This window comes from Ictalurus furcatus, chromosome 14 (genome assembly GCF_023375685.1).
Source record: "Ictalurus furcatus strain D&B chromosome 14, Billie_1.0, whole genome shotgun sequence".
Lineage (NCBI taxonomy): Eukaryota > Metazoa > Chordata > Actinopteri > Siluriformes > Ictaluridae > Ictalurus > Ictalurus furcatus.
Window position 1 is genome coordinate 29,249,565 of NC_071268.1, and position 13,057 is coordinate 29,262,621.

The following is a 13,057-nucleotide window of genomic DNA, read 5'->3' on the forward strand; positions in this document are numbered from 1 at the left end:
AGTTTATTTGTGCACTTTTACATATACATTAACATCAAGTGCTCAAGATGGGCATTACATCAATCATCAATTAACTTCCATAGGTATTCCATAGGTTTGTAACTGGAGCTATTTACCTACTATTAGCATAGACAGAGCCATCAGTAACCAGTTACAACATGGTTTTTTTTTATCTCCACCAGAATCCCAGAAGCTCTGGGTCAATTTTTTAATCAGTGAATGAGGTTGGGCTTATATAGGCCTTATATATATATACAGAGTTTTTTAAGATACAGATGATTCTTATAATGTTTATTCATTAATTCCAAATATTTAGTCCAAAACGGTTCATTTTAAATAATGCATTGTCAACTAAATAACCTATTTAAAACAAATAAAGAAGAGAGCCAGAGGGAACATCACAAGTTTATGATGTTGATATATGATATATGATAATATTAAATTTGTGACACCTTGTGCTGGTCAGTGTCTCCGAGGCTGTGAGGCGACTGTTGCGTAGGTCACACTGTCCGAATCTGATGCTGTGTTTTTCTTAGCAGCTGCTCTGGACCTTCTTTTGTGCTGGATGCTGGCATAATGAATATTTTCTTCCTGTAAAGAGAGAGAGGGAGGACCATCGCATTACACCATGAAACAACTGCCCTTCCATTTCTCCCCCAAACAGTGAAAACCAACACAACTGAATCCCTAAATATATGACGTTGTACAGATACACATCTATATTGAGTATATTATGAGGCTAGTTTTGTGAAGTTAGCGTGCACTGTGTCATGACCTGAACTGTCCTGTGTAGTGAGAATAAAAAGTGAAGCTATTTATGATTGATTAAAATTCAGTTATATATTTATTTACAGTTTATTTAAAGTATTTTTAAAATGCAGCTATATAATTGCATGATGTAACTGATGCTGAAGTTCACTCTGTCCTTGGCACCATAACATTATAGGCTCTCTAATATTCAAATACAGTAGCATGCTAAATCTATAATTAAAATATATTAAAATGCATTTTTAAAGAAATTTGAAAGTAACCTGCATCACCCCCTGTTTTGTCTCTTCCTTTGAAGTGAGGCTTTTTTTAAAAAATAATTAAACAGCTAAATTTCATTTTAACCTTTACGGAGAAATGCAGATTAGATTAATATGCAAATGTACACTCCTGAATCCTACATGTGTGTTCCTTTCCCTGGTAAATTGGTATAAAATGAACTACATGTGCACATTAGACTACGGCAAGCACTTATTAAACACTAACCCATAATGAGATGTATAGCTTCTTACGTTTCTTAAAACAATACATTAAAAAAAAAAAACTTTTAGAAAGGCACTTTTACTCTATTTTTTTTTCTTTTTTAAACAAAAGTTGATATATAAACAGTGATGAATAAACCTGTAATAAAATGTCTTTGGTACCTTTTCAGTGGAATCTGTGGTGTTACTGCAGCTGTTGCCTGACAATGCTGACTTTCCTGAAATGGAAAAGAATTTAATTTGTTAAAAAAAAAATATGATACATACAAAAAAAATGTAACTAAAACTTTAAGATAACAAAATTCAGACTATTTTTATTGGTTCATAGTTCAGTATTAGTTTACGTAGTTTACCAAACACAAAGTTCTGTGAGAATAGAATGCTGTGAGTCACTGAACTTGTTTATAAAGCACATTTAAAACAGCAGAGCTGACCAAAGTGCTTCACAACCAGAAATTCAAAGAACAGTAAAATGACACACACAGCACTACAAACGCCAACAGAAACTGCATATACAAAGTGTGATCAATATCAGAACACACATCTCAAGTACTCAGGGTTTCCCAATTCAAATGCCAAATTAAAAAAAATGTGTTTTCAGCTGAGACTTAAAAATTTCCACTGATGGGGCCAAGCAAATATAAAGGGAGATCATTCCATAATTTAGGAGCAAGTACAGAGAATTCCCGATCACTCTTTGACTTGCTTAGACCAAGGTACAGCCAACAACATCTGATTTGTAGACCTCAAAGGCCTTGATTAAATATAAAGGCTTAGGAGGTCTGTGATATAATGTGGAGCCAAGTGATGTACTGCTTTAAAAACAAGTAATCGAATCTTTAAATCAATCCTGAATTGAACCGACAGCCAGTGAAGAGATTATAGCACATGAGTAAAATGCAGCATTCTGCACAAGCTGTAGTTGGGACAGTTTCCACTAAGTCCTGCATAAAGAGAGTTACCATAGTCCAATCTAGATGTAATAAAAGCATGAACAATTATCTCTAAATTTTTCAAACTAAAAAAAGGTTGTAGCTTAGAAATCATCCTAAGCTGATGGAAGCTACTTTTAACAACAGAATTGATCTGTTTATCAAAGCTAAGTGTTGAGTCAATTATCACACCAAGATTTCTCACACTGTCTTTCACAGTTATATAAAAGAGGAAGAATACGGGTTATCTTCTCTGTGTGTTTTGGTGGACCAAATATAATCATCTCTGATTGTCAGACAATTTTCCACATCTTCTAAACAGTCCATAAGGGACTTTAGAGAAAGATCGTTCCCACTGTTTGACTCTTGTGCAATGCCTTTATACCATTAATGCATATATATATATATATATATATATATATATATATATATATATATATATATATATATATATATATATGCACTTGTATTGTATATTGCCACACTCATATTTCTGTCACTGGTCCATTAACTCCACTTTGCTTTGGATAATAAGATAAGAATCTAAGAGTTAATTCTGAGAAAATATCATTCTTAATGTATCAAAATGTTCTGTTAATTTAATCTCAAACAACTGGTAGAGTATTCAAAGGACTAATATTTTTTAAATAGTTCTTTTACAGCTTATTGAAAAACTATGCCCAATTAAAAATGATCTGGATAAATAACTGCACCTTTGATTTTGCAGCAGAACACACACATGCAGATGATGTTTATTAGGATGGAGACCAGACACACAGACATTATAATCCGGAGCGCTGCTCCTGTAGACTGCTGGGTATTTCGATCATCAGTTGAGTTACAAGACACATTATGTTGGTCAGCTGAAATACACAAACACAGAGTGACAGATATCAGTATAGTGCAGAGAAAAACCTCTTCTGTACGATTCAAAATGAACCACTCTGATTCACTCACTGACACTGCGATATAAAAACAGGCCGATATAACATTTATCCATTTTCCCTTTCAGAATTACACACAATGATTCAGCTGTTTAACTTGAACATGTATTTTACAAAAAAAAAAAAATCATAGTAGTTTTAATTAAAATAGTAACTCCTTTTTAAGTAATAGTCATTTTTAATAAAACATTAAATTAAAAGCAATGTTTTTTTTTCCCACATGTACTATATTTTAAATTTGCTCTCAATTTTCAGGGACTTTATTGTTGCCTTTAACCTTGCCCTGTTTCTTTGAGGTATAAATATGAGGTTATACTTGTGTTATCAATCAGTAATCAGAAAACCAGCGGAATCTGAATGCAAAAGAGACATGGTCACTAACTTTCATAATTCTGGTAATACACAGAAAAATACATAAATAATTTGTTTTTGCACCGATTATTTATAAACAGTGATCTGATCTTCATTTACGTCACAATTGGACGGCTGTGGATCAGGTGGTAGAGCGGGTTGTCCACTAATCGTAGGGTTGGCGGTTCGATTCCCGGCCCACGTGACTCCACATGCCGAAGTGTCCTTGGGCAAGACACTGAACCCAGAGTTGTTCCCAATGGCAAGTTAGCGCCTTGCATGGCAGCTCTGCTACCATTGGTGTGTGAGTGTGTGAGTGAATGGGTAAATGAGACACAGTGTAAAGCGCTTTGGATAAAAGCACTATATAAGTGCAAACCATTTAAAATTATAAATGAACACAATGTGACTAAACTAATAATATACAAACAGTAGATCTTCAAGTCTCTATTGAGCATGTTGAGTTATTATTCACAGTGCAGGCTGGAAAAAGTAAGTGAACCCTTGAATTTAATAACTTGTAGATCCTGCTTTAGCAGCAGTAACCACCACCAAATATATCCTGTAGCTACTTATATAAGACTGGCATTGTGCAGAGGAATTTTGGACCATTCCTCTTTACAAAACAGTTTCAGTTTATCAATATTTTTGGGCTATCTTGATCAAGCAGTCCTCTTCAGGTCACACCACAGCATCACAATTGGGTTAAGATCAGGACTCTGACTTGACCTTTCCAAAACATACATTTTCCTCTTTTTCAGACTTTGTTTTGGACAGCAGTGGTTTCCTTCGTGGTGTACTTCCATTAACACCATTGTTGTTCAGTGTTTTCCTGATAGTGGACACATGAACTTTCAAAGTTTGGAAAGTTTTCTGCAGGTCTTTTGCTGTTACCCTTGGGTTCTTTTTCACTTCCTTTAGGATTGTCCATGGTGCTCTTGGTGTGGTTTTTGCAGGATGCCCATTCATAGGGAGAGTAGAACAGTCCTAAATGTCCTCCATTTATACTTGACAATTTGTCTTATTGTAGATTGATGAACACCCAGGTGTTTAGAAATGCTTTTCAGCCTTTTCCAGCTTTGTGCGTCTCTGTAATGTGTCTTTTACGGTCCTGTGAACGTTGATGGGATGGAGACATGGTTCACACTAATCAGATGTTCTCAAGAAGAACAGATTTGTCAGTAACCGGAATTTGTGTCTTTATTTAAAGGGTAAAGCACCTGTACACCCCACACCTCCAATCTCATCTCCTCAATTTAAACACCTGACTCCAGGTAGCTTTTTATTGACGTTGTTAACAGAGAGGTTCACTTACATTTTCCAGCCTGCACTGTGAATTATTACTCAGTATGCTCGATAAACACCTGAAAACTACTACTATATGTGTGTTATTAGTTTAGTCAAACTGTGTTTGTCTATAATTATGATTTAGATAAAGATCAGATCACATTATATCAGTAATCAATGCAAAAACCCTGGTAACTCCAAAGGGTTCACCATCAGGTGGAAACCTCCAAATTAAATAAGAGAGTGAGGGGGAAAAAGAGACCCTGATGATCAGAACTGGTAAAAAGCCTAAACATTTATGATTTATGTTTTTTATTCTAAAACCTTTATTACTCTCTTTACAGGTGATTGGTAGAATGTTGTGTTTGTCCATTAAAAAAGTGTAACAAATATAAAAACAAATATATAAATATGCATAAAGACAGCACCAGTCAGATTAAATAAAGTATTGGCACCCACCTGTAAAGTTCAGTCTGGTGAGTTTCCCAAACTGAATGTGTGTTGTTCTGTTTCGACCTCCACAGAAATACAATCCCAGATCTGTCTCTCTAACTCCAATAATCACTAAACTGACTGAACTGCTGCTTTCTGTTATATCAAAGTGACTCTCGTTCACATTATAACTGAGGGAAAAGGTTTTCTTCAGCTTAGATTTTTCAGCAGATATCAGCAGCTTCACCTCCTCAGATCTCAGTCGATACCATGATATCTCAGAATAATTAGTGATGTTACAGAGCAGGGTGATGTTCTCTCCAGGATGGACAGATAAATGATCAGTTGAAGCGATCTGAAGGAGACACGGTGTAAAGAAACCTGTAAGAATTCGACCACATTGAAAGAACAGATACATCAATCAGTGAGTCCACATTTAGAGACTGCTTCAGTTCAGAGTTTACTCAAAATCACAAGATTTGGTTTTAAACTGTTACACTGACATTAAAAACTGCTTTCAGATACATTTCTGTTAAAACTGTTATATGACTGCATACTATCCCTAGACATACTAACAGACTAATAATTTCAATAAAGTCCAGCAGAAATGTTTACCAGAAATGTTCAGAAGAAATGTTCAATAGAAATGTTCATCAGAAATTTTTAGTTCAGAAGAAATGTTCAACAGAAATGTTCAGCAGAAATGTTCAGCAGAAATGTTCAGCAGAAATGTTCAACAGAAATGTTTAGTTCAGCAGAAATGTTCAGCAGAAATGTTCAGCAGAAATGTTCAACAGAAATGTTTAGTTCAGCAGAAATTTTTAGCAGAAATGTTTAGTTCAGCAGAAATGTTTAGTTCAGCAGAAATGTACAGCAGAAATGTTCAATAAAAATGAAACTGGAAAAAAAATAAAGTCCTGAATACCAGTTACTCTAATGACAGTTATTTATAATTTACTCCTATCTGGTATTTTGCATATATAAACTCACCAAACAGCAGCTGTAGTGTAAAAAGATCCAGGAGATTGGCCATTTCTTGCTGAGATGCTACAGTGGCCTACAAGATAGTGATGTTTTTTAAATTGGCTTACTTGAAACCTCTCTGTTCCTACCGTGTGTCTTTAGTTCCTGTTTAGCTGCAAGCCTCTACATCCTGCTTTGTCAAGTGTCCAGTATGTGGCTGATCACTAGTCCTATTTTAATTCTCAGAAAGAGACCCAGCCTCTTTGGTACATTAATCAGTTTATCACTTTACTTAACTAGAAATAAATTTAAAATCAACAAGTTAATCATTTTGCTTACTCTTGTGGTACAGTTGGGACAGAACAGTCATGTGACCAGAGAAATATAAGCAGGTGTAAAGACATTAGCACTGGTGTCCAAAGTTATTGTATGAAAAAAAGACTGATGGAAAAATTGTGCAAGAATAACAGTAAATCTTTGTGGGACACTGGCACACAGAAGCTCTCTTTACATGCAAACATGTTCAGCAATGTGAATGAATACATTCCATTTACAGATTCCAAATGAACAGTTTATACTGTATGTATTAGCAACAAAGTCTCACAAAAATTCATACATTTAGTACTAAAGAACTAGCTAGCATATTTATAACCCTAGTATGAATTCTACCTGTTATTCACATTTATTGTACGATCACGTAGAGTATGCATATGACCAGTGGTGTTAGAAGGATTTATCACTGGGGGCTTCAGAGGAGCACAGCCCCAAGTAAATTTTGTCCTGGAAAAAGCTGTAGTTAATGTAGTGCACCAGGAGGTTTTCCAGAAAGCTGTTTGACCAAAGGTTAAATTTTAACATTGAACTCTTAAGTTGATTTACCTCGGCATGTCATATCCAGAGTTATCAATTCCAGAAGAGCTGATTAATATTTTGGTAATCAAGCTCAATCAGGTCACGATTACCTTTAAAAACCCATCTTCAATGGAGTACAGATAAAAGGATTCACCATGGGCGTGGCAGTGAATAAGAGATGCTTTATTCACTCCAGCTGAACAGCCACTTATAATTAAAAAATACAAGGTGGGAGAAACACAAACCATTTTGAAGCTGAGAAAAGAGAGAAAATTTATCATTTATAGCCATTCCACAAACATTGGGCATAGTCAATACAACAATTAGGAATGACCTGAAAAAGAAATAAACCACTAGTGTAATTTGGAGGCGGGGCATGGACGAGTGCAGGTTTGTGAATGAGGGCGGAGCCGGAGAACGTGAGTGGTAAGGAATGTTCTCTGTTGCAGTGAGGCAAGGCGAGAATAAGAGGGAGAGAGACACATGCCTCGAGAAAGAGAGATCCACCAGCATGACGCAAATGTGTTTGTATGTGTGTGCATGCATGTGTTAACAAAGAAAGAAAAAGAACGATGAAAAGCAGGAAAAGAAAAAAAGGAGCCAAATAAAGAGCTGGGTTGACTCAAGCTTGCTTCCGCCTTCCTTCTCCTTGCCCGACCTTAAAGTTCATCACATGTACTAAAAACCAGACATGGAACAGGTCAAACAAGGAAAACAACAGCAGTTGATGACAGAAACATTGTGCGAGCTGTGAAGAAAAACCCCAAAACAACAGTAAGTGACATCATCAACAGCCTCCACAGGGCAGGAGTGAAGGTATCACAATCCATTATTTGAAGAAGAATTTGAGAGCAAAAATAGAGGCCATATCACAAGATGCAAACCATTCATCAGCAGTACGAATCAAAAGCTAGATTGGAATTCACAAGGAAATACAGAGATGAGCCACAAAAGTTCTGGAATCAAGATAAACCTTTTACCAAAGTGATGGAAAGCGCAGCATGTGGAAAAAGAAAGAATCTGCTCATAATCCAAAATATATGAGCTCGTCTGTGAAACATGGTGGAGGTAGTGTCATGGCTTGGGCTTGCATGGTTGCTTCTGGAACAGACTCACTAATCTTTATTGATGAAGGAACTCATGATGGTAGCAGCAGAATGAATTGAGACTTTTACAGAAATAATCTGTCTGACAATTTACCTCCTGAAGAGGAGACAAATAACAACTGAAAAAAGCTGTAGTAAAAGCCTGGAAAAGTACCATAAAAGAACAATTTGGTGATGTCAGTGGGTCACTGGCTTGATGCACTTATTGCAAGCAAGGGATATGCAACCAAATATTAAGTGTTATTTACTTTAAGACCATTACTTTTGCTCACCTAAAAATTGGGTGGTCTGCCACAAAACATGGTCTGCCATGTTCTAAGTTGTTAAACATGTCTAGAATGTAAATATCAGGAAATGAAAACTGAAATTCAGATCTATCATCTCATGTTCATCTTTTGATCTCAAGCACAAATGTCTTCAAAGTATAGCAAAAAATAGAACTTGTCATTCCAATACTTTATATGGAAGGACTGAATCATTAAAACAAAACAAAAAAATATATAAAAGACAATTTTGTAATTGGACTCATTTAAGGTCAGTGAGTCTTTTTGAAAGAAAAGACTCACTGTACAGAAGGAGGAACCCCCTGTAGCAGATCTAGATGGAGGTGCTGGGTAGAAGGACAGTTGGAGGCGAAATTTTGCAGCATGCGCGGAGGCCATAGTTGGCATGTTAGTCGGGATAATAAAGGGTTAAATAGATGGAGAGGCATGACTGATAGGCTGCTGCACGGGTGTCGAGGGAGCCAATCAGCACATAGATAGAGTTTCATGGTTGAATGAGACATTTCAGTTATGACATTTCAGTGTTAAACTGAACTGAATTTACCGGTATTTAACCGCATTTTTTCAGTCATTATCAGCAGTTACCTGTGTTGATAAGCCATTTGAGTATTTATTAGTAATTATTGGAAATTTTTATCATATTTATCGGCCATTATGAGCATCTGCCATCGTTTGTCAGAAATGAAAGCGTATATTGGCCATTATCGCGTTTAGTATCCTTTGACAGCGTTTAGCAGCAATTATTAACATTTATCAACATTACCACTGTTTAATTTCCTTTAATAGCATTTACCAGCATTTATCAGTGTTTACTGTCGTTCATCTGCATTTATCAGCATTTACCAGCATTTATCAGCGTTTACTGGTGATTATCTGCCATTATAAGCTGTTATTGGCATTTATCAGCGTTTACCATTGTTCACTGGGCTTTAGCCTTTGTGGGAAATAATCAGAAAATACATTTTATATTTTCCTGTTACCTATTTTATACTGCATATAATTCATTTTATAATACTGGTCTTTATGTAATTCAGAGAAGCGACTCTGAATTGTGGTCTACGTGTGAAGGACAACTTGACATGAAAAAAAAAGTTCATTATTATCAAATGGCCTTAATTCCTAGGACTTAGAGCAGGGCATTTACATCACTATCAGAAGACGAGTAGAACAAACACATTAAATCACCTAGGCAGGCTCCAGTCCATCTGTCTAATAAAAGTAGTTTTTACAAAGTTATGCAGAGGATTACTTAAGATGAGAAAAAGTAAAAACCTTGATAGATTAACAGGCAGAACTCACAGTACACGTGTAGGAGGTATGCATGTCGAATGTTGATAAGGAGGTCAGCCTGACCTAATGCTGTCACAGCGGCCTTGCGTGCTATAGATAACGAATGGTAAATGGGTGATATAAAGTGATGCAGAGACATCTAGTGGCAGTAAAGAGACTTAGAGTGAGAAAGACAAATCAAAATTAACCAAATAGAGGGAGGAAATATGTCATGCCTTTGGGGTTTTTAAGATCATGCACTACTCTTCAGTGTTCACTCTTGAGACTGACCTCCTTTATTGCCTGGGCTTAGCTTTGTAATAAAGTTCTTTTGGTTTCCTTGATTTCCTTGCTTATCCTTGACCCTATGTGGCAGACGGGAAAAATTCCCCACAACAAATTAGGCGAGGCAGCCGGGAGGGCAATAATCCGGAGGAGTGGGACGGACTGGACTGCCTGGGCAGGGGAAGGACTGCTGGCCACCACAAGGAAAAGGGACAGTACAGACTTTTTTTTTTAAATCAAATTCCGCATTAGTAGTGGTGATTCCCCTGCTTGTGTAGTCTGCCTGGTATACACTCTATTGGAACATGGTGACGCCCTTCTGCATTATAAGCAATGAACCGAAGATAAAAGACAATGGTGGGCAGACTGCATTGTAAAATAGGTTCATTATCTGTAGGCAGAGATGAGGAGCAGGAGTGATAAATAGCCTCACTGCCTGGAGTCAGGTGGTTAAAATTCCTGATGTTTGAAAACCATGAGCAGGTCAATAGTTTCTGCTCCAGTAAAGTTTTAATTTCGGTTTCACTCAGTGGGTAAAATTCATATTGTCTTCATTGTGTGTTTTATGTTGATAATAGACAATGGTGAGCAGATTGTGGTGTAAAATAGGCTCATTATCTCTAGGCAGAATTGAGGAGTAGGAGTGATAAATAGCCTCACTGCCTGGACTCAGGTGTTTGAAATTCCTGAAGTCCGAAAAAAGCTCAATAGTTTCTACTCCAGGAAAGGCTTTATATTGGTTTTGCTCAGTGGGTAGAATTCATATTGTCTGCTTAAAATTCCCCATGGCAAATGCATTTGTCAATGTTTACCAGCATTTATCAGCCATATTGAGCCATTACCAGCATTTACGACCATTTATCAGCCATTGTCAGCGTTTACCAGTGTTTACCATTGTTTATCTGCATTCCTCTGCCATTATTGGCATTAGTAAGCCATTATTGGCATTTACCAGCATTTATCAGAAATGATTGTTGTTAAGATAAGATAAACTTTATTGATCCCACACTGTGGAAATTCCCTTGTTACAGCAGCTCAGTTACACACAACATATAAAAAAATACACATTAAATAGAAATAGAATAGAAAAATGTCTAAAAAAAAAAAATTAAAAAAAAGGACTAGAAAAATAATGAGTAACATTAATGGTAATATGTACACTATGAATACCTCATTGTATGTTCAGATGAATAAGAATATGAATATATACAGATGAGTAACAAATGGAATATTGCACAGTTCACAGTAGAGGGTGAGCAACAAAGAGTAATAAAGGAATAAATGTTGATATTGCATAATATTTTGAACGTGTTGCCTGATGATGCAATCATTATCAGTCATTACCGCCATCAGTCGTAATCGGTCGTCACCAGCTTTTAGCAGCCTTTACCGGCATTACGAGCCATTAACAGCCATTCTCAGCTATTATTAGCATTTACCGTTGTTTATTGGCCTTTATCAGCAGATACGAGCATTTACCTTTATTTATAGTGTTTATGGCTGTTTAGTAGGGTTTATTAGCGTTCATCTGCATATATAGTGTTCATCAGCCATCAGCATTTATTGTGTTTACCAGTGTTACGGCCCAGTCTAGGTTAGGCCACACAGAGTAACCAGCTCGGGATTCAATTGGATTGATCTTTAAATAAGGGAAGCCAGGAATAACAACACAAACAAGGTTGTGTGAAAAAGGTTGTGGTATACTGTAACAGACAATCATATACATATAACTGTACAAATTAACCAAACCAGGCATAACTTCAGGGTGTGCCAAGACCAAAATAATAATAAAAAAAAGAATTATATTATTAGGTAGCTAGCTTACCTAAAAGGAAAAGAAAGAAAATACAAGGATACTTCCCTAGCTACCTAAGCAAAAAAACAGAGACAAAAGGACCCTCTCCCAAAAGAAATGCCAGTCACACCCCTACTGCCAGTGAACCAAGTGAACATATATACAATAATGAAGAGAATACACAATAACAGATACAGGGACAACCAAACTCAATGACAAAAAACCAGAACAGCTGTGAGAAAATAGCATACAAGCAGCACAACCAAACACAATCTCTAAACACCAACACATGTAACCACCTCCAACATCCCACACCAATCTCACTCCGGCTTCCTCTTTAAATATGGCCACCATTCAGTGAGGTCATCCTGGGAGGTGGGAGCAAGGCAGGCTAGGGCAGGATGGAAACTCTGGGAGGGAGTTCAGACCTGCACACAAAATATGTCACAGTACACAAAAACTTCCCATCCCAAGAAAGCGGGTTGTAACAACCAGTGATTTTGTCCTTTCTTTATGAGCCATTATCAGCGTTTTTCAGCATTTGTCAGCTATTATCAAGCATGATCTGTGTTTATCAGCATTTACAAGTAATGATCAGCATTTACCAGCCATTATCCACATTTATCAGCCGTTATCGGCATTTACCAGCCATAATCAGCGTTTAACAACTTTTACTGACGTTTATCACCTTTGTCAGCATTTATTGGCCATTATCGGCATTTAAAAGCCATTATGACTGTTTACCAGCTGTTATAGGCATTTACCGCGATTATCAGCTTTTACTCACCATTATCAGCGTTTATTGGCTGTTATCACATTTACCGGCATTTACCAGTGCTTACCAGCATTTACAGTATAAGCGATGATCAACATTTACCAGTTTGTACAGCATTTACCATGCTTGTCAGTGTTTATCAGCATTTGATGGTGTTACCGACATTTAGCAATGTTACCTGCATTTGTCAGAACTTACCAGCATTTGTTAGTGTTTAGAAGTGTTTTTAATCAATTGTGAGGGTTTACCAACGTTTAAGAGTGTTTTTAATAAATTGTGTGCATTTTACTGCCTAGGATGCAAAATTTCGTCATGTGTGCAGGCCGTAGCCGGCAAGTTAGTAAGGATAATAAAGGGTTACATAGTTGGAGCGGTATCGCTGATAACTGGCGTTAGCTTGACTGTTAACCATCCGGGGCTGAGCCCAGATTCTTCTACATGCATTTTTCCAGCTCAGCTAGTAGCCTAAGTTTTGTTTTATGGAAGCTGAAGTAAGTTAGCTGTCAATGTATGACATAACAAGAAAAATTTG

The 13,057-nt window shown here is 36.7% G+C and overlaps 1 protein-coding gene across 1 annotated transcript; it reads right to left on the reverse strand.

The window, feature by feature from the left end:
* Positions 1–372: 372 nt before the first annotated feature.
* Positions 373–9,738, reverse strand: LOC128618007 (uncharacterized). Its single transcript, XM_053641347.1, has 6 exons — positions 9,701–9,738; positions 6,187–6,253; positions 5,224–5,577; positions 2,896–3,045; positions 1,413–1,468; positions 373–591 (listed from the first exon to the last, which is right to left on the reverse strand). Exons 1-6 carry the CDS (start codon positions 9,722–9,724, stop codon positions 463–465), a joined length of 780 nt encoding a protein of 259 aa, XP_053497322.1. The 5' UTR covers positions 9,725–9,738; the 3' UTR covers positions 373–462.
* Between the last annotated feature and the right edge of the window lie 3,319 nt (positions 9,739–13,057).